Source organism: Passer domesticus, chromosome Z, assembly GCF_036417665.1.
Source record: "Passer domesticus isolate bPasDom1 chromosome Z, bPasDom1.hap1, whole genome shotgun sequence".
Taxonomy (NCBI): Eukaryota; Metazoa; Chordata; class Aves; order Passeriformes; family Passeridae; genus Passer; species Passer domesticus.
In genome coordinates this window covers 68,985,495-69,005,740 of record NC_087512.1, presented here as the reverse complement: position 1 = coordinate 69,005,740, position 20,246 = coordinate 68,985,495, and the positions used below count along the sequence as shown (strand labels likewise).

The 20,246-nt window shown below is 49.9% G+C and overlaps 1 protein-coding gene and 2 long non-coding RNA genes across 4 annotated transcripts; all 3 read right to left on the bottom strand.

The window, feature by feature from the left end:
• Nucleotides 1-417: 417 nt before the first annotated feature.
• LOC135290179 (uncharacterized) lies at nt 418-6,484 on the bottom strand. Of its 2 annotated transcripts, none has more exons than XR_010352893.1 (3): nt 4,813-6,484; nt 2,371-4,431; nt 418-595 (listed from the first exon to the last, which is right to left on the bottom strand). It is a non-coding gene; the product is annotated as an uncharacterized LOC135290179 (long non-coding RNA). The 2 variants fall into 2 exon arrangements; XR_010352892.1 differs by having other exon boundaries at nt 4,109-4,431.
• A 328-nt stretch (nt 6,485-6,812) lies between these two features.
• LOC135291256 (rootletin-like) lies at nt 6,813-12,277 on the bottom strand. Its single transcript, XM_064405290.1, has 9 exons — nt 12,252-12,277; nt 11,500-11,638; nt 11,152-11,345; nt 9,702-9,829; nt 9,335-9,504; nt 8,438-8,509; nt 7,981-8,103; nt 7,124-7,298; nt 6,813-6,928 (listed from the first exon to the last, which is right to left on the bottom strand). Exons 1-9 carry the CDS (start codon nt 12,275-12,277, stop codon nt 6,813-6,815), a joined length of 1,143 nt encoding a protein of 380 aa, XP_064261360.1.
• Nucleotides 12,278-12,554: 277 nt separating this feature from the next.
• On the bottom strand, nt 12,555-15,185 carry LOC135291410 (uncharacterized). The gene is made up of 3 exons (XR_010354210.1): nt 14,853-15,185; nt 14,031-14,068; nt 12,555-12,663 (listed from the first exon to the last, which is right to left on the bottom strand). It is a non-coding gene; the product is annotated as an uncharacterized LOC135291410 (long non-coding RNA).
• Between the last annotated feature and the right edge of the window lie 5,061 nt (nt 15,186-20,246).

Genomic DNA, 20,246 nt, shown 5'->3' with positions numbered 1-20,246 from the left:
TAAAGCACCCCATGTGCTCTCCTCTGTAGCCCTCCAAAACATCTGATTTGGGGACGGGGTTGTCCAAACCTCTACATCATCCACCACTTAAGGCAAAGTTGTTAAATCAACAAGAAAAGTCAGAAAACAGGCTTATTCTAATCATAAAGAATTGCCATTTGCTACAATATTTTCATAAAATGTGAAGATGTTCATTGTAGAGGTCATGGGCCTCCATCCTCTACAGATTAAATTAATTCAGTGGACAAACCTAAGTCTTGAAGAGAAGAATTGGCCAGAAGAAAGACACTCCAAATACAAGTGATAATAAAAGAAAGAGTTAACAATTATTCAACTTCTTTATTAATAAAGTTCAATACTAAATTCTGTAATCTCAGACTAACTAATCATACATTTTTAACAAATAATCATCTGCTCAATGCTAACTTGAAGAAACTTAAAAACCTAATCTTCTTTTAAAATAAAACAGCTGGAGCTCATAGACGTTCCCTTGCTGAAGCAGAAGACTGGTGCCAGGACTCAACTTGCTTCTTGCCAAATTCAGAAACTTATTCCTGAATGTGGAACATCTCATCTTGGAGTAGCTGGGGCTACCCTACGAAGGAGAAGTCAAAAGAAAATTAGGGCATGCCAACATTTCTGCAGAGTTAAGAATTTCATGTCCTTTGCTTTAAAATAGCCTTGAGGCACACTCAGAGGTTACCAAGCCTGGCTGATCTAGTTTTATTCATGTAAAACACTAAAAATACTCTCAGTTTGACTTTTGAGCTATTTTTCTCTGTGAGCCATCATCCTTCAGGGAACCTTGCAAACTGAGGCTGTTGTAATACAGACCAAAAAATAAACTCTAGACAAGTCTGAAACCACAACAACAATAACAACAACCCAAAGCACATCAGATCCTAAGGAAGGCAAAACTCATTATTGCTCAAAGCCACCGATGGGAGTCAAACCTTCTTCAATCCTTTCTCCCTCAAATCAAGAGGCATGAGGTTCATCAAGCTCATAATACAAATCCAAGATAAAGAGGCAATGAGAATAATAGATGCCACATCCCAACACTCTCACACCAATGCTTCTGCTTCATTGGGCCTGAAGGTCTGGTTCTTACTGGATGACAAAATCTCCCTTCACATTGAAATAAACATTTCAAATCACCCTGAGATTAATATTTACAAGCCATAAATATTTAACAAGTTGAAATTCACTACCAGGACAGACAACTTGTGCCAGGGATGCATCCTAGGCCAGATACACCTGACTGCTGTGCTGGACAGGTTTGAAAGAAAACTGCAGATGCTTTTCAACATTTAGAGAGGCACCAGAGAAGCAGCCTGGACTACTGGCTTCTGCCCAGTGACATTTGCTGGCAAGAGCCCTAGCACAGCCTCACTGCACTGCTCCCCTGCAGGGCCAACCTGCCCTCAGCCTTGCACAGAGCATCCCTGGCTGTATCCAATGTGACCTGGGGCCCTGCCATGCCTGCTCCAAAGGCTGCAGCTGCCCCAGAGCCCCAGAGCTTCTACCGGTTGTGCATTCCCACAGTGTTAGCCCCAGCTCAGCTTTTCTTATTTGAAGGCATGAGGTGGCATCTGCACAGCCATTCAAGTCATGCAGCAACAGATGCAGCTTCACAAAAGACAACAGCTTGAGAGAGACCAACATCGAGGTTCTAACAAGAAAGAAGGAAGCTGAGGTTCTTCTCATGCCATGTTTTTATACCCACTGCCCTGTCAATTCCAGAGGCCCAAAATTCAGATGAGTGCCTGCACTCTTGTCATCAGGAGAGCCAATTCCATTCTATAGGCCTTACTGGCACTAAGGCTCCAATGACCTGCAGCCAAAACCGAGTGCTCCTCATTAACGTGGCAGGATGGGGTTGGAAACAGCTCTGCACTTGTGAATCGCCCTTTGGCTCTTCTCAAAGGCAGCTGGGAAGCATTGCACACATAACCTCAAAGCTCTTTTTCCAAAGAAATGTTGAAGAATTACGATGATGATAATTAAAAAGCTGCATAAGGAAAAGTCAGCGGAAACTGGAAGGAACACTCAGGATCTTGGTAATCTCTCTCTGCTTTCCATTTGAGATTTTGTGCCAAGCATCAAAGACCCACAGGATCCTTTATACTCCTTATGAGCTTCCATTGCCATTGTTTACACAAAGTCATCTTGTTAAACTCAGCCATTCTTGCCAATCTTTAGGCCACCTGAGCTTTAAATCTTGAGGAAAGAGCTGTCATGTGATGTTCCACTTGCTTTTGTAGATTTTAGTGTTCAAACTATTGCATGGTATAGCAAACATCTAAAAGGATGTATAAAAGTGGTAATAAACCTGGACAGAAATATCAATAGTCAGAGCATGTTCAATACCACTTGGAGGAACACTTTACTGTGTGCATTTCATTTCCAAAAGTGCATTTGCTCTCATGGCTCAGTCCTCATGATCACTTCAGCCTAAGCCCCAACCTGAAACACAGAACAGATATTTCCTTCACCAGCTGGGCAGAATTTTGTTACTGCCTCCTGAAGAAAGTTGCTGATGTGTTTATAGATTCAAGCAGAAATCCTTCCAAAGGCATCCCAAGGTTTGCAGGTACTGTGTGCATGTGCAGAAGGAATGTGGGAAGACCATCTCAAAGCACCTGTCTCTACAAGCACAGCAGCACTTGCAAGAGGCATCTGCACACTCTAAACCTGCCTCCAGACTAAACCAAACTTGGAATTTGCAAGGTAAACCTCCAAAAGAGACAACCCACAGATTCATCAAAGCAACTGAACTCTGCCCTACTGGCTGTGTCTCTGCCCTCAGAAATCAAGTGTTCTTTATGCATTTCTGTTCAGCTTTTCAGTGTTGTTTTCAGTCTGCACCACTTCCACAGTTTTTGAAGAAAGAAATTCTGCAGCTAGGGTGGAGAGGAACTCACAGCCCAGTTCAAAGTAGAACTCCAGGAAACCACAGCCCAGGTTTTGTAGGTTTTTGTAGTTATTGCAGCTTTTGGAGTTTCCATGAAAAGGCTGAGTTCAATGAACAGCCATGGAATCACTGAGATTTGACTGACATGTTTCAGTAAACTAGTCTGAAATCAATGTGAACAGGTTTCTGTCTTCAGCATGCAGTCTTGGAAATCTGCTGATGGAAAAAGTGATGTCTCAGTCAACTGTAATTTTACTAGAAATCAAATGGAAAGAAAAAACCCATTCCTTGTGGCTTCCTAGTGCCTGGCTCTTCCTTTTAAGCAGGTTCTTCCAACACCAATTAATTTCACATTTTTTTGTTCTTGATTGGTTTTGCACTATTTAGAGGGAGAATTTCTAAATATTAATGTAGTTTTAGACAAGGTGTCAGCAGCACAGGTTCTGGGCTTTGCTGTTGTTGTCTATTAAAGCAAGAGTTACAATCTAATGTAATAGAAGAAAAAAACCAAATCTTGATTTTTCATGACCATACAGCAGGAATAATGGTAGAGCAGTAATGTAAAGCAGTGCCTTCATGTATCCAGTGCCCGGTTTCAAAGCTCCCTTTTCACAAGGAGCAAGAGCACAATTAACTATTTGAGAACACTGTCAAAGAAGGATGCTCCCGTAAGATAAGCCATCACAACAGGAATCTGATGGCATGAAGAGAAACTATAAGCCTTGGCCTAACAGAGGTGAAGGTTTGGAATTAGGACACCAGATAAAATCTCCACTGTAGATACTGTGGGTGAGGAAAATGCTTCTATGGCTTCTAGCCCAAGATGTGGGGACAGCTGTGACCAGCCTGTGGATACCCCAATCTTGGACACTATAAAGGTGGTACCTCCAAGGAGACATGAGGACCCCCACCACCAAGAAGACCAAGGGTGAGGAAGGACTGGCTGGAGGACAGAGGGTCCATGTGGGGATGATAACTTCCTAATTAATGGCTCTGTCTTCCCCTCACCCTGCCTCTCTTCTCATATTTCTTTCTATCTCCCTAGTTTGCATTTACTGTTCAATAACATTTTTACTGTTGGCTGTGGAAAAGGGTCATGTTTGCACCTTAATTTGGGCAGAAGCTTCTTTTAATAACCAAATCTTTATACCACAGTTATGCACACAGGAGTCAGGAAAACCAGCACATTAATACCTTCATCGAAATCCAAGGGATGGAACTGCTTCAGCCTCCCCAATTCAGTTTTCTTCCCATTTGAATTGGGGGTCTCCTTCTGCACTCTGGCAGGCGCTGGGATGATGGAACTCTGAAATTTCTCTGTTTGTTGCACCACATGGGTGCAGGGGGGAAATGGAGCCAACACTTGGAGACATGTCCAAAGTGAAAAAGGATGTGGAAGGCAGAAGGAAGGAAGAAAAGTGGCCACCAGCTGCTGCCTGGACATGACTCTGCTGGTGACCAATTCTCCTCTTCTTGCTCGTCACAGGACTGGTCAAGTCAGAAGCCAGAGGCTGTTTCTGCAACAAAAACAACAACATAATTCATTCATGAACCTATGAGCAGGGTCAGCTTTTGCTCCCATTCTGAAAAGGCAGCATTTCTGAACTGGCCAAGGTTGAAAGCTCATCTTTCTTAACTAAAAAGAGCATTCAAACCAGGAAGAACTGCAGGTAAATACAGGCTCTATCTCATTCCTCCTTTCTCATCTTAGCACTAAGCAAGTCCTACTTCAAGTCTGGAGCTAAAATGCTTTGGGAGAAAGACACTTCCTTCAGGAGCTCCATCAAAGTCTTCCCGAAAAGGGAAGGCCCTGCACATTCACACTACAGCTTTTACACCACCAGCAAGTCTGATAAAATTTACCATACAGTCCAGAATGTTAATAATGCACAAAATACCTGAGCAGGTCTTGCTGGAGTGTCTCTCTCAGAAGGCCTTGGAGATGTTGCTTGGCTGCTGCTGGTGGGGTTCTGAGATGGAGCTGATTTTCTGTATGGATGATCCAATATTTCATGTTACAAAGCATAAATATCAACTGCCATAGGTCTTTCCTTGCAGGGAAAACAGACCTTGAGTGTCAGGACTCAAGGAAACAGCATGAAGCTGAGTTGAGGGAGGTTTAGGCAGGATATTGGGAAAACAGTCATGGCCCAGAGGGTGCTTGAGCACTGCAACAGGCTCCCCAGGCCAGTGGTCACTGCAGCAAGGGCTCAAGAAGAGCTTGGGCAACTCTTTTGGGCACAGGGTGTGATTCTCATGGTGTCCTGTGCAGGATCAGGATCCTGGCATGTTCCTTCTACCTCAGCATATTCTAAGAATCTAGGCTTTATTTCCAGAGCCCTTTTATTTCCCTTTCTCCGAAAGGCCGAATTTACCCAGAAAGTATTAACTTCAAATTCTGACTGTCTGTCTCAGTGTATCCAGGCTAATCAGTCTGAAGGGTTTGAAACAGATCTTCTTTCAGACTGAAGGAATTCTCCTTTGGATTCCACTTGGCTACCTACAGGCAGACATTTCAGAAAACAAACCTTCATTATGGTTGCTGCACGCAAACTACAGAAATATGATTGGTCCTGAACAGCTGTTTGTGAGCACCCAGTTTGAACTCAACAATGTCTTTTTGCACAGAGCTTAATTATTCCCCCATCACATCAGTTTTAAGTCATATTAATGTTTCACCAATTGGAAACAACCAAGAATCTCTATTCATACCTAGCAAGAGTTCCTTTGAAAAAAACATTTAGTTCGCAATGTGTAATTAGTGGCGGTCGTGGTACCCATGGTGGACGGCCCCTTCTTCCTGGAGAGCCAATTCCCTTTGTCCCGCCCCTTGCTACCAAACCTGTACGTGCCCCTCCTTAAGCTTTGTGCAGAGGACATGGCTCATCTTTTGTCTCTGATTCCCCTATGGCGTGCTTAAATAAACCTCACTGGAAGTGACCTTATAAAAGGCCTCTCAGCCTCTCTGTGCCGAGCTTGCTGTGGTGAGAGTGGTGTGTGTGGACTTGACTGCCTTCCTGAATGCTTACCCAAGTGGCTTTTCCACAGGAGAAGCTGACTGGGAAATAGGTAGCAGCAACCACCATCTAAAGCCCCACGCTGCTAAGGTGACCCTACTCAAGACAGAACATGATTGTTTTTGTGATCCGACCCACAGAGGAGTCGATCAATCCACCTTTTGTCCCAGCAGCTGATGGCAGACACTGAGTAAACTGGGCTCTGTTCTCTACCTGACGGGTATTCTCTGACAGCACTGCACTGGCAGCTATTACTAGCTGTAAGAAGCAACTCAGTTGTACTGCAGAGTCACTAAGGCCTTGGTGTGCTTTCCTAGAGTGCAGGAATCTGTGCAGGGAAGGAGGCCAATGCTCCGTATTCCAAGAATATTTCCCAGCTGAGCATTAGCAGTGACAAAGTGCCTGGCAGCGGAGGAACATGCAGCAGAGGGGCTGCAGGCTTCCTCCTGAGAATTGCCAGCAGGGCACTTTTATCTGACCATGCCACATAGATGTGTCTTTTTGATGCATCTTCCTAAGCATACCACTAAAATTCCCAACAGGGATTGTAAAAACCTTGTGCTGGATTTCTTCTTGTGGGGACATTGAAAGCAATTCTTCATCTCTGACAGCTTGGGATTGTTCCAAGAATGTAACTTTTTAATTTATGGGGCAAACTGAAGAGACCTCTTCCAATCTCCTTTGTGCTGTCACCTGATGTTCTCTTCAAGGAGGTCAGGCTAGTGGAGAAATCTTATCAAACCCAAACTGTGGAAGGAATAGTAGAAGTACTAACACTCATAAAAAAGCCCACTAGCATTCAACTAGCCCCACAGCCCATCAATTTCTCGGAAGTATTTTGCCTCCAACGACTGGCCACAAGTCTGGAGTCTAAAGGGAATCTAGGAGCCAAGTGTTCTCATCACTTTGGCCAGACTAGCACACACACCTTCAACGGGGTCACTGGCTAGGTGGCAGCCTTCTGCTGCTGGGGACACAATCCCTGGTCTTGTCTTTACTGCACAGGGAAGCTCAGGCAAAACCCACCCACTCTCAGCTGCCCTCAAAGGCAAAAGGAACTCCCCAAGTGCTCCCTGCCTCCCTCCAAGCACAACACTGGCTTCTCTAGGGAATCCAAAATGTCTGTCCAAACACCAAAGGGAGGAGGAACATGTGCTCCAGCTCATGCTGAGGCACACACACAGTAACACACTGCTCGATTGCACAAGAAATCCACGGGACGTACTCAGCAGCTTCAGGAGCTGCTTCTCTCTCTCCTGGCTTGAGCCGCGTGAACTGCTCATGCTCCGGTTTCCAGGCTGCAGACAGGAGGCCTCTTGGCAGGATGCTGCTGCTGCGGCACCTTTGATGGGTGATCCTGCGTCCATCTGGGACAAGAAATTTGTTTGTGTCAGAAAGGTGCCTGGCAGGGATGCCCCAGATACAGCATTTCAAAGGCGAGCCCATAGCAACAACACTGGTGTTAGGCTGCAAGCTGAGCTGTCAACTCTTCCTCCTTCAATCAAACCCAAACAAGCAGTCAGAGACTACAGCTTGTCACAGGCAGCCGTAGTAGAGACCGTGAAAGGGAAAGGCCAAGGTTACACTTCACCCTCTTCTGAGGACTGCATTCAGCATGGACAGGGACAACTTGTTCAGAATCTGTGTGGCTCACCATGCTCACCTGAACAAACGCCGCAAAAAACAAAGGGAGCACTAGGAGGCCAGCAGAAATGCATTCAGAGGATTGCTGGCCCACCAAGCAAAGCACTAGCCCTGCTACCCAGGGCAGCAGCTGACATTCAGGGGCCCAGGAATTGTTCTACCATCACACCCAGTGTTTTCTCTCATCCCGTCTCAAAAGCACTTCTATTCAGCCACTTCTTGCTGCTTCTGTACCCAGCTCTAACCCTTCCATTATAGCTCTTCTTCCTGCTGCTCAGAGCTAGAGCCTGCCAGGCTCTGTGCTTCCAGTGCCTGCAGTAGTCCTTGCCTCCCCTTTCCTGAGACCTCTCCGGTTCATGCCCCCATCAGTGCCCTTCCCTCTGCTACCTGCCTAGTCAGGCTCACCTGCCCATTCTCCCGCTCCTCAGTCAGCTCCTGCCTCAGCTGCTCCTTTTGGCTCAGCTCTCTCTGCAGCTGGCACACCCTGGCTAACAGAGCAGCCTTCTGACGCTGCTCTTCCTGCAGGAGCTGCACACAAATGAAGAGAAGACAGCTTTAAACTTCCCACACACCACTTGATTGATCAACCAAGACTGATGTGCTCCCGCTTTCCAAAAGCTTTTTGTCCTCATTCTCGTAGCATATCTAAAGGGCCAGCTAAGAGACAATGCCTCCCAGACAGACAGTGTGCAGAGGAGCAGTGCCCATAAGGAGCCCAGAGGAGTCCAAAACAGCACACAAACTCTCTCTCCACACTCTGTGCCTCTTGACTGGCTCTGCTCAGTAGCTTTACTTGTTCAACTTGCATGATGCCAAATTTCTGCTTCATCTCAAGCAGCCTTTTCTCCTGCTCCCTGGGTACCTGTGCCAGGAAGTTAGCCCGTTCCTCCAGCTGCTCCCGAGCCTTCACATGTTGTTGGTCCACTTGTCTCTGCTGATGAGGAGAAGAGATACTTCCAGATGAAGTCCCAGCAATGCTCCCCAAAGAAAGAAATGGAAGCTTCATCCCTCCAATAAGCCCACCCCCCACCTGAAAAGTCCACATTACTTGTGACTTTGTGCCCTCTAGCAATGCTGTTCTAACCCAAAATGTAGAGGGAGTGTCAGCAGGTGGAGGGATGGAGATGCCACCTTCCTTCCCTGCTCTGATGGCTGCCTGTTTTCTGGCCCCTCTCTCCTCAGCATTTCTGCCTCTTCTCAGAGGCTCTGTTCTCAAATTCTCCCTGCCCTTTCATCAAGGAAGAGCTGCAGATGCACTGCAGGATGAGGACGAGGCCAGCACGTCGATCAGCCAAGTCACAAGGCAGGCCACCAGCTGAAATACCGGCAACACGGGGCCTCTTGCATCTGCTTCAGGCCCAAAGGGCAAACCTCTGTCCACCACGGGAGGACAGAAAGCAAGGAACCCAGCTGCTGGGACTGCACTTGGCAGCAAGGTCAGCAGCCGTCTGCTGCATGGCACAAGGCTGTGGGGAAGACCCTGCCCCTTCGCTGCCATGCTTTGGGGGGCAACCACCCAGCCTCCTGGGGAACTTGGCTGATGCCCATCCTCAACCTGTGGCTGCATATACCATCCCAGCACTGGCCTCTGGCTCTTCACAGGCCTTCAAGTCTGAGCCCTTGGAGCCCTCTGCTGCCTGGCTCAGCCACGTGTGGCCTACAGCAGATGCTTGTGGCCATGTCACATACTCAGGCTGCTCTTCTGCTAAGCCAGCCCAGCAAACCTGCCTGAAATCTTCAGGTGGGTATTGTTTCTTACCAGTTCTTGCACCAGCTTCCTTTTCTCCTCTTCCTGAGCAGATTGCCAGAGTCTCAGAGCCTTGCCGCACTGCTCTTCTGCCCAGCGGAGCTGCTCAGCCATGTCTTCACATTGCTGCTGGCTGAGAGCTCTTACAGCCAGCAGCTCACGACGAAGGCCCCTCACGTCCTCTGCAAACATGACACACGGCAGCAGTCAGACACTGCACAAGCAGAGGAAGCTGCTGACTTTAAGCCCTTTCTCTTTCGGGCAAGGAGGGACCTGCCCTCAGCTGCTTCTCTCCTCAGAAGCCTGCGCACCCAGCTGGCTTTGCAGCAGCTGCACTGGGCAGGGCCATCACCAGAAACAAAGCGCACGAGGCTCTCACCCAGTATCGCCTCCTTGGCCTGCGTGGCCGTGCGCACTTGGGCTTCCACACGGCTCCTGGCCATCTCCAGCTCCGATATGCGCTGCTGAGCCTCCAGCAGGCTGCTTTGCAGGCTCTCCTTCTCCGACCTACAAGTTGTGAAGATGAAGAGCAATTGTTCTTGGCACACAGGGATAGTTTCTGCATAAGATGTGCCTTGAGATCCCTCCACCTTAGTATGGAAAATGGAAACTCATGGAAACTCAGATACAGCAGCACTCTTTTACCGCTTTACATAGCAAAGCAGGCCCCTGCAGGTGCCTGGGCAGCCTTTCCTCATGACCTAGCCTGGCTGAGTTTGGTCTCAGCAGCCAAAGCTGAAATTGCTGTTGCCTGACCTATCACACACGGGCATGCCCGCCAAGTATGTGCAAAGGAACAAAATCCCAGCCTCTCTTCTGAGCTCATCAGCACTTCCAAGTCACTCGGCAGGTGCAGGACAGAGCAGTGCTCTCCTGGCTGACTCCTCAATGTTTCATGCCATTCATAGTGTACTTCTAGGTACTTTGTTGGCCGGGCACTCTCTAAATAAAAGGGATAAGGGAATTCACCAAATGATATAGCGAAATCTCCAGCTTCTAGAAGGATGAGTAGTAGGAAAGCAGAACTAGGTTTTAATCTCCACAGGAACTCTCACGGAGGAGGGAGGGACAGATATCCCGCCAATTAAATGCCTGCAATTTGATGAACAAGACCACTTGCTACCTTCATTGTTGGCTAACTGAGCCAACAGTGCCCAAATATCTTGGCACTCTTTAAAAAGGAAAAAGAACCAGCCAAAGGGGACCTTGACAGGTTAGAGACGTGGGTGGGTAAGTGGGCAAGAATCAGTGCTCAGCAAGAATCCCCAGACACTGTCAAGAAGTCACAAGACCTTTCCCTTCTGCTGCTGCTGCTGCTGTTTGTAAGCAGTTCTAGGTTCTGCACCATCCTTCACAAGAGTGAGCTCTGCAGGGTCTCAAGGTTTTCAGCATGACCCTCCAGCTTCACCTGAAGCGTCACGGCCCCACTCACATCATTCACATGTAAGAGCTTTGAATTCTGAAACTCCCATGACAAACTACTTGGCAAGGAAAGATTGATGGTCAGATGCACCGAAGGAGAAAGCAATACCACAGGGAAACTTCCGGTTTCAGCAACCTTCTGCACAGTTTCCCTGCTACTCAATTCAGTGCCAAGCGGCTTGCTTTGCATTTGTCACAGGAATGTGCAAGGGGTCCCAAGCAGGCACCCAAAAAGAGCTTTGAGAACTTGAGCTGACAGAAAAATAACATTCAGATCACAGTAGCCTTTTCTTTTTGCTCGTGTCTCTTTGCTTCCCTGCCAGCAGGCAGTAAATCTTCATGCTCAGCACCTTTGTAATTCCAGACCTTCAATGATGTCCCACCCAGAGTCTCCTCCCTGCCTTTACCTGGCCTCTGCCAGCTGCTCTGAAAGGCCTCGTAGGTCCCGCTCCGTGGCTGCCAGTCGGGCTTCCAGGGCAGCGTTCTCTTGCGCCAGCACCGCCTTCTCTCTGCACACCTGGGACAGGGTGTGCCCTTGGCGAGAGAACTCCTGGAGCACCTTCTCCAGGCCCCTGTGGGCTGGCCGCTGCCGCCGGCAAACCTGGAAGTGGGGGGGGACACCATTTTTCAAGAGCAACAACAACAACAACAACCCAGTCGCAGTCTTAGCTTGCTGCCAGAAGCAGCGTTCTGGGGGGTCTTGCTAGGACTAATCCCTCTCCCACAGGTGCATCCTAGGAACAAGGTGAGCGTACCTTTGGCACAGCCAGAGGAACCGCTTCCTTCAGCAGATCCCTCTGAGGCTGCCATTCCTCTGCTGTCTGTGCCGCCACTTCAGAAGCCCTCTCTAGTGAGGAGTGGCGCTTTCTCTCAAACGCAGCCAGCTCCTTCCATCTATGGCAAGCAGACAAACAAGCCTTTAATTGCAGCACAGTCTCCTTGCAAAACCAGGACTGTATACCAAGTCCCACACAGGGCAGTCACAGGGCCTTCCCACAGCCCTCTGCTTGCACCTCAAGAGAATGCTGCAATTCCCTGCCTAGACCAGCATCTCTCTTTGTTGTTCATGGAGTTGAAAGAGTCACCACTGAGCAGGTCAAACAAGCTTCCAGAAGCCACAGAACACTTCCAGAAAGCTCAGGTACTCTCAGCGTAACTGCTTCCTGCCTGCTAGGTCTTATGCTCCTTTCTGATTACAGTGGATACTGGACTTGCCAAAGTTCTTCTTTGGCTAAGACATGCTTGATAAGCCCAGGTGACTCCTCCCACAATGACTCTAGCTTTCACTAGTGAAACAAGGAAAGAGCCTTGCAAGCTCTATCTTGGGGAGGAGGTTTGGACGATTTTCCAATCCACGTATCTAAGGATGGTTTAGGCTGGCAGAGATCCCAGGAAGCCTCCAGCCCAGTCTTCAGCTCCAAGCACTTGGGGTCAGCATTGGGACAGGCTGCTCAAGGCTCTATGCAGCTGGGGCTTCTGAATTTCTGGGGGTGGAATCTGCACAAGCTCTCTGAGGCGCTTGTTCTGCTGCATGATTGCCTTTGCAGGTCAATGCCCTTAAGCCCAGCCTGAACCTCCCTTGCTTTCACTCGGGTCCACTTCAGAAAGCTTTTTGTCAAGGTTTAAGAAGTGAGTGCCAGCAGGCAGCTGTGCTCTACGCTGGTCAGCAGCCAGACCTGCCCTGGGCTGCCTTCCCCAGTCTGTGCTGAGCAAGTCCAACAAGGAGAAAACTAAATTGCTTCTTTGACACTGGGCCTCCTAAAGCCCAGCAATGCCCACCCCTGCTCAGAGAAAGTGAGAAAGCTCAACACACACCTCAACTCCTGAGCACCACGCACTCGATCTGTGCTCTCCTGCCCCTCCGCCTTTCCTGCCTGGGCCCAGGAGTCCTGACTGGCAAGGACCTCTCCTAGCGGGACCTGCAAGGAATAGGCAGGGAAAAAACACAAACAAGCAATAAGGAGCAGGGCAGTTGGCTCCTGAGAGCTGGCAGAAGCAGCAAGAGAGACACAGCTCACCTGAAGGCAAAAGCTGTTGTGTGGGGCTGTTTATGTGGTATTGATGTGGTGTTTATGTGCCAACTAACCCTTGAGTTGCTCTGAAGTGTCTGAGTAGAAGCAGGGAACATTTCCCTGCTCAGCTCTGGTCAACTGACTTCCCCTCGGGGTTTCAGGCCTGTGAGAGCAGCCAATAGGAACTGCATTCCAGCCAGTCACAGACAGACCTTGTCTCTGCCATGCAAAGCTGCTCAGGAGACTTCTCAGCAAACCTGGCTCATGTCAAAGTTAAGGGCGTAGTCCAAGCTGTGACTGTAGCTGCCTAGATAGGGCGTGGAGAGGGGTGGGTCCCAGCAGGCAACAGCGGCTCCTCTGCACCCCACAAGGCTGTGAACTGCGCCTTGGGACCTCTCTCTGTGCTGGCAGCAGGGAGCCTGCACAGACTCTGTGCACAAAGGGGCTGGCCTTCACACCAGTAGCACTAAAGGACATCATGCTAGTGCTTCTTTGACACCAAGGGATGTTCACAGTCCCTGTGAGAGTGCCAGGAAAATGATGTCTGCATGTGAATTTTCCCTAGGGCCAGTGGCTGGGCTGAAGAGTGAGCTCATGGCAGGACTCCAGCCCACAACATCTTCAGCCACAAAGGGCAAGGGCTGCCTGCTCAGAAACTTGCAGCTCTGCACTGCACCAAAGCTTTGCACTCAACCAACCAAAGCTGCCACTGATTGGTGCACGATACTCAGGCCCTGGATCGACAACACCCGGAGGTTTGTTGTCCTTTGTGTCCCCTTTAGCCTCTGGAGGAAGAGAGCCAGCCAGAGGAGCTTCTGCCACTGCTGTGGTGCTCTGCAGACAGGCAGCAGCATGCGGGACAGGGAGTAACCTGCTTTTAGAACCTTATTTCTCCTGAGCTCTACGCCCAGCTGTCCTAGAGCAGAAGTCATGAATTTGGATAAAAGTGGGATGCTCAGTCATTAAACCTCAATTCAAGTGCTCAATTGAGACTAATGTTGAGACAGGACTGCACATGCATCTGAGGGAGATATTTCAGGCTGGCTACAATCAGCATGTGGCCTCCTGTCTGCAAAGCTTGACTTTCATTAGTTAAAACCTCTTCAGTGGAAAAGGAGGAAATGGATGGAATCCTTCTGGTAGTGTTCATGCAGACGTTGACGTGGACTTTCTTTCGGCCTGCCAGGCTGGCACTCTACTGCAACAGGCCAAGCCCACAGCTTTCTCCACAATCTTCAGACACCAGGCATGTCAAGGGTGCCCGTCCCACTCACCGAAGGGCGTGCTTGACTCCTTCCACCTCTGAGGCGATCTGCCGGGGGCAAAGGAAAATGAATCAGGGGCTGTTAGAAAACTGTTTGTGCTGAGGAATTCCACAGCACAAGTCCACGCAAACAGAGAGCAGATTCCCTTCACAGCATCACTACAGGAGCAGCACTTCTTTAGCACAGCAAGACTGCAGGCCAATAGCCTAGGCTGTGTCTACCTTTTGCTCGGCTTTGCCACTAAGTAACTAGAAACTTGGCCCTGAGGATGCCAATTGTTCCTTAGCAGTCAGTGTCTACACTGGAGCTCATTGTCCGGCCTACAGCTAAAGCAGCTTTTTTCTCCTCTCTTTCCTGGACTTGCTTTTTCTTTTTGTCAATGGCATGCAGCATGTCCCATGCGGTTGCTGTAACCAATTCCCCACAAAAGCTTTCACCACACCACTCTTAGCGCTTGCTTAGCTGTTGGGACACAGCACAGGCCCAGCTCTGGGCTTCAGGAGCACACACCAAGTGCTCGGCACTTTGCGCTTCAGCGCAGAGCCAATGGCTCTTGGAGCACACAGAGGGGGTCCAGTAAGACAGGCACATCCTTTAAGGATGGAATGCAGAAGAAAGATGCTTTTCCTCAGGTCTGGAGAGAACCGCACAGTTTTTAGAAGGACACCTGCAAAGCTCTCCCAGTTTGCATGTTCGAGGTTCCTACACCCTGCTGGGCAAGACACACCCCCTTTTCAGCTGAAGCTCTTGACAGGACCTTTGCCAAACATATGGCATCTTTATGCCATTTCTGTTCCAACGTGCTGCCCCAAGAAAAACTCTTCTATTTACCAGCCAAACGACGAAGAGCTTTCCGAGAAGCCGCCAATGAGAAGGCGCTGCTGACTGCTCTACGGACTGCCTCCATCCTTTGAGCAGGGCTGCTCGAGTCCGTAGGCCGGGAAACAAAAATAGAAAAAACCCCACTTGCACAAGTCCTGAGACTGTGCAAGTAAAAAGGGCAAAACAGGACACCTGCACGAGTCCACGGACTCTGCAAGAAAATAGAGAAACAGAAGGACACCCGCTGTAAGCTGAGAACAGCTGAGTCGAGGTGATCCTCCTGCAAGGAGCACGCCAAGAGCTGCTCTGCACGCTGAGCCTTGCGGGCACCAGGAAAACCTCCTGCTGACAACGCTGTGACGTGGCAGCCCTCTGCTGACATCACAATAGCAGCCGCTCTGGCTTGCTCTGTGAATTCATGCATAGCAACCAAACCTGCTCTAGGGCTCACACAAAAGAAAAGCCCGGAAAATTCTCCTCTGACCCAAAGCAGCACAAAACCCCTTGCAGTCCATAACCCACAGCTCCAAGGATCCCAGAGTAACACAAAACAGGCACCAAGCCCATACACCCTGTATGCCAAGCTGAACTCTGAGATAGAGCCAGCATGTGAAGAAACCAAAGGCAACGTGCCCTTTTGGCCAGCAGCGCTTCTGACTAAAACCAAGTACAGCTGCTTAAATGCTGTGGATGAAATCATGCTTTGCTAATATCCTGGAGAATTCCCTCCATTGGAATGCCTGTCATTCCCACCCCTTTGCTGCATGGCTAACATCAACCAGCAAACTGTAGGGCTTGTTGAAAGAAGAATGATAGCTAAGTGGGGAGAAAAAGCCAAGGAACCAACGTGCTGCACACACAGCACACCGCTGCTGCACAGTTAGGGCACCTCAAAGAAGCCTTGGGGGCCTGTGCCTCACTTCTGGCAGCTTCCCTGCAGTATGCATCTGGGAGTCACAGGCATCTGACTCTAATGGACACACAGAAAGAAGCAAAAGAACCTTCCATCCCAATGTGGGACAATGTAGAAGCTGGTGGGGGGAAGAAAGCAGTGCACCAAAATGGGCAAGTCCCACCCAAAAGGCAGTCATGAGGCAGAGACCAAATCACTCAGCTGGTGGGCACACCTTGGGAAGGCAGGCTCAGGAAAACAGAGCAACCACAAGCCTTCCAAAGTTTGGAAGCTTCCTTCGCCCTCCTCTCCTCTCCTCTGCCTTTGAAACCAGGTTTTTCTTCTCCCTCCTAAAAATACCTTCTTGAGCATGGACAGCCAGTGCCTGGAAAAACCACCAGGTCTCAGTTAAAAACTACAAAGAATGGAGAAAGACCTGGGCTTTTCTTGTTTGCCTGCTTTTCCAGCCGTGCTAGCATTTGGGAAGGGCTCTACACAAGTCCAGGTGTTTCCCAGCCCCACGACCAGCTCTGGCATGAGCCCAGCAAGTGGAGTGGAGAGAGCAGCTGGTCAGACGCCACATGTGACATCTGGGAGGCTGCATGTTGTCCTGATGCAAATTCCCTCTGCCTGTCAGACTGAAAGTCAGGACAACTCTCAAGGAATGCCTGATTAGATGCGGAATACCTTTGGATCTACAGACCCAATATTTGTGCCTTACTGGTCTCATAATGCCAAGGCATTAAAATGTTCCTGGGTGGCCTTAATTTCCTCTAGGTTAAGAGATCAGGGAATAGTTTCAATCATGCACTGCTTACAAAACAGTCCCCAGAGCCATGCATACCGTTTTCTGCCCACCATTCACAAAACACTGCCGTTTCCTCAAAGCAAAGCAACACAAAGCTCTAGCAGGCTGCCCCACCCCAAGAGTCTCCAACCACCTTTTTCCTCTACTATCTATGTGCTATGTTCTCAGCAGAAGTGGTTTTTGCCAGCACGGTGGACTCAGATCATTCATCCATGTGCAACAGCACGTGCTGGTGCTCCAGCCTGAGAGCTGGAAGTCAGGAACTTGGGCACCTGTGCTTTGAGATGCAACAGCAGCCAGAGAATGAGGCTGAGTGTGACAGCTTGGGGACGAGGCTGGCCCAGCAACAGCATGGCACACAAGCTGTGGAGGAGACACTGTCTGCATGACAGCCCTAATAACGCCACGCAAACCCCGACAGTTTTACACATTTATTGGACGCTGGTTGCTCTGCATGTATGTCTGTACTGCTGCCTTTCTAACCTTTGGGAAATGGTCAGAGCTAGCAGGATTCACCCATTATCAGGAGCTGATGCAGCCTGGGAACCTGCTGATTTACAGAGGCTTCTGGCTTTCCAGGTGAAGCCAAGGCAAGCCCTGCTGCTGCTGCTGCTGCTGCTGCTGCTGCTGCTGCTGCTGTGCGAGAGAGCCCCAGCTGGGCAGGGATGGCACCCGTGTGCCACGGGCTGTTTCTCCTTGCAGAGCTGGGCGGTGCTTTTGAGGCAGTAATGACAGCTGGTGGGAGAGAGAAGGGATCTTTTCCTGCACCAGCACTCATGGATGCAGGAGGGCCACCTTCAGGGGAGACTTTTGGCCCCACAAAGTCAAGCAGAGGGACACAGCTGGAAAAGGCTTCCTTTGCAGCCTTCTTTGCTCCTGGAAAGAAGGGAGCCGAGTGAGAGGACGGGCAGCAGGGCCCGATCCCGGCCCGGGCCTGCAGGGAGGGGCGGCTGCCGCTGGGCGGCGCCATGGGCAGGGAGCGCCCCTGCGCGGGGCGGGCGGGGCGCCATGGGCAGCCGCCAGGGGGCGCCCGGGGCGGGGCGGGGCCCCTGTGTGAGGGGGAGAGCCTCGGGCAGTGCGGAGCCACAAACGGGACTGTCCGTCCGCAAGGCACAGCGCCAGGGCAAAGCACAGCTCAGACGCAGCCTGACCAGGAAGGGAACGCTCCCGTGCACTGCTAGGTGTTTTGATTGCCAGTCCTGCGCTGAGCTGGCAGGCCACAAAGCCTCCTCAAGCACCGCTGCCTCCTCTCCAGGCTTCCTGCACTTCCTTTGCTGACAGGGTCCCAGCAGCCTGGCTGCAGGCAGGCTCAGCTGATGTTACAAAGCGCTGCTGTCCACCGCTGCCTCCTCTCCAGGCTTCCTGCACTTCCTTTGCTGACAGGGTCCCAGCAGCCTGGCTGCAGGCAGGCTCAGCTGATGTTACAAAGCGCTGCTGTCCAAAAGAAAAAAAGACAAAAGGCAAACCAGAAAGGAGCTTTTTGTTGCCAGGCTGAATTCCTCACAGGCGGAGGCAGGATTCCTCTTGTTCCCAGAAAGGTGCAGAAAATGCGCCCCGTACATTCATGTCTATGACCAGGCTATTGCAGGTCAGCGTGACTCACAATCGTTACCCAGGTGTCTTCAGCTGGTTGGGATTTTCCCCTGAGAGCAACCTGAGAATGCTGCTTGCCGTCACAGGCCTTTGATCCTTCCAGGAAACTCCACAGACCCATTTAGCTTCCTCCTTTCTAGGACATGGCCCGGGTTAACTGCCAAGAGGATGAGCAGTGTAAGCCGTTCCTCAGCAAATGCCAATCCCCCTAAGAAATGTGGATTCCAGTGGGATTTAGGCCCAAGTGCTGTTCTCAAGAGCACTGAAGTTCAGGGGATCAGCAGCGAGACAAGAGCAGGCAGCTTGGCAGGCCTCCACCATCTCCAGCACTCACCTGCCTTGCAAATTGCTCTGCTTCCTCTAGGCCTTGGATGAACTGCTGCTCTTGACCTGCGGCCTTCTCCTGTTACCCATGAGGCTGGCACCTGAGGCATTTATGAGGAGGTCTAGAACAAAATGACACAGGAGAAATCCACAGAACCTGCGCTTGGGATCGTTTGCCCCGTTTGGTGCTTGCAAGTGTCCGCAGCAGACGTGGAGTTGGCAGTTCAGTCAGCTATGCGGCCCAGAAAGGAAAAGGCTCCGTTAGCTGAGGGAAACCAATTTACTCAGCACCTGCAGGCCAGAAATGAGGGTGCAGCAAATGACTGAAAAACACAGTATATGATACAGCACATATCCTCAATGGGCATGCCAGAGATTTCAAACCCACATCCATGCAGGAATGTGACCTTGCAGCTATCGCACAAGCCAAAGGGAGTGGCTTTTTGCAAAGACACCCGGAGGTCAGTGTGGGACACAGAACTTTTTCATGAGCCGGACTGACCTGGGAGCTGGTGGAAGCGGAGAGAAGGGGCAAATGCGCCCATGGGTGCACCCACACTGTGAGGGCTGCTCCAAGGGCACCCCCTGCCACGCACAGCACATGGGCACTGCCCCGTGCAGAGGACATGTCCCTGCCATATTGACAACACCAACACTGCTCCAGTGTCATGCAAACACACATGGGTGGTTTGTTAGTTGCCATGTTTTCCCCACTACAAAATCATTCTTCCTTCTGTGAATCCTGCAATGTGCTGGTTGATGTTAACCCTGCAGGAAATGGGCAGAAGTGACAGGCATTGCAATTCAGGGAACTAGTTTTAGTCAGAAGCATTGGTGGCCAAAGTACAGGGTGTGTGAACTTGGTGCCCGTTCTGCGTTACTCTTGGATCCTTTCAGCTACGGGTTATGCACTGCAAGCGGGTTTTGCGCTGTTTTGGGACAGCGTGCACCCTTTCAAAGGAGTCCTTTTTGTCGCCTGATGTTGTAAAGTCTGTGGACAAATGCAGGCATCCTTTTTTATCGCCCCTGCGATTGTAGGGTTTGCAGGTATGTGCAGGTGTCTTTATTTTTGCCTTCTTCCTATACAGTTGGCCGATTGCTGCGGGCGTCCGCTTTTTCATCTTTTCCTTGCAGAGTCTGGGGACTTGTGCAAGTGGGTTCATGTTGCATTTTTGTTTCCTGGCCTGCAGACTGGAGCAGCACTGATGAAATGATGGAGTGAATCTGTAGAGCAGTTGGCAGGCCTTTCTTGCTGGTGTCATCCCACAAAGTTTTTTATGGTCCCATGGGTAAGTAGAAGTATTTTTGCTGGGGCAGCAGATTGAAACAAAAATGGCATAAAGATGCCATATGTTTGGTAAAGCTCCTGCCAAGAGCCTGAGCAAAACATGGGGTGTCTCTTGCCCAGCAGGGTGTGTGCGGGTATCCTTCTTTTTTCCTGTGGCTGTAGACTCTGCAGACACATGGAGGTGTCACTTTTTCTTCCTTTCTCTTGTACAGTCTGTGGATTTGTGCAGGTGTTTCTTTTTTCCTTCCCTCTTTTGCTGTACACTCTCCAAAATTGTGCAAGCATCCTTATTTTTCCATTGTAGTTGCATGGTCTGGGACTTGTGCAAGGGTGCATTTTTGTCCTCGTTTCACTGCATGCACTGGGCATTCTTGCAAGTGGTGCTTTTTCCCTTTTTGTTTCATGGTGTGTGGACTGGAGCAGCATAGCTCAAATGATGAAGTGAGTCCATAGAGGAGTGGGCAGCACTTTTCCCGGCCCGAGCTCTGCTGTTAAACA

Bases quoted from the DNA above. Each gene is read 5' to 3' on its own strand.
- LOC135291256 (XM_064405290.1), bottom strand. From the start codon at position 12,277: ATGCAGCAGAACAAGCGCCTCAGAGA. The intron at 9,505-9,701 runs GTGAGAGCCTCG...TCATGTTTGCAG, and splicing joins GGCCAAGGAGGCGATACTGG to AGGACGTGAGGGGCCTTCGT. The intron at 7,299-7,980 runs GTGAGCCTGACT...TTCTTGTCCCAG, and splicing joins AGGAGCGGGAGAATGGGCAG to ATGGACGCAGGATCACCCAT.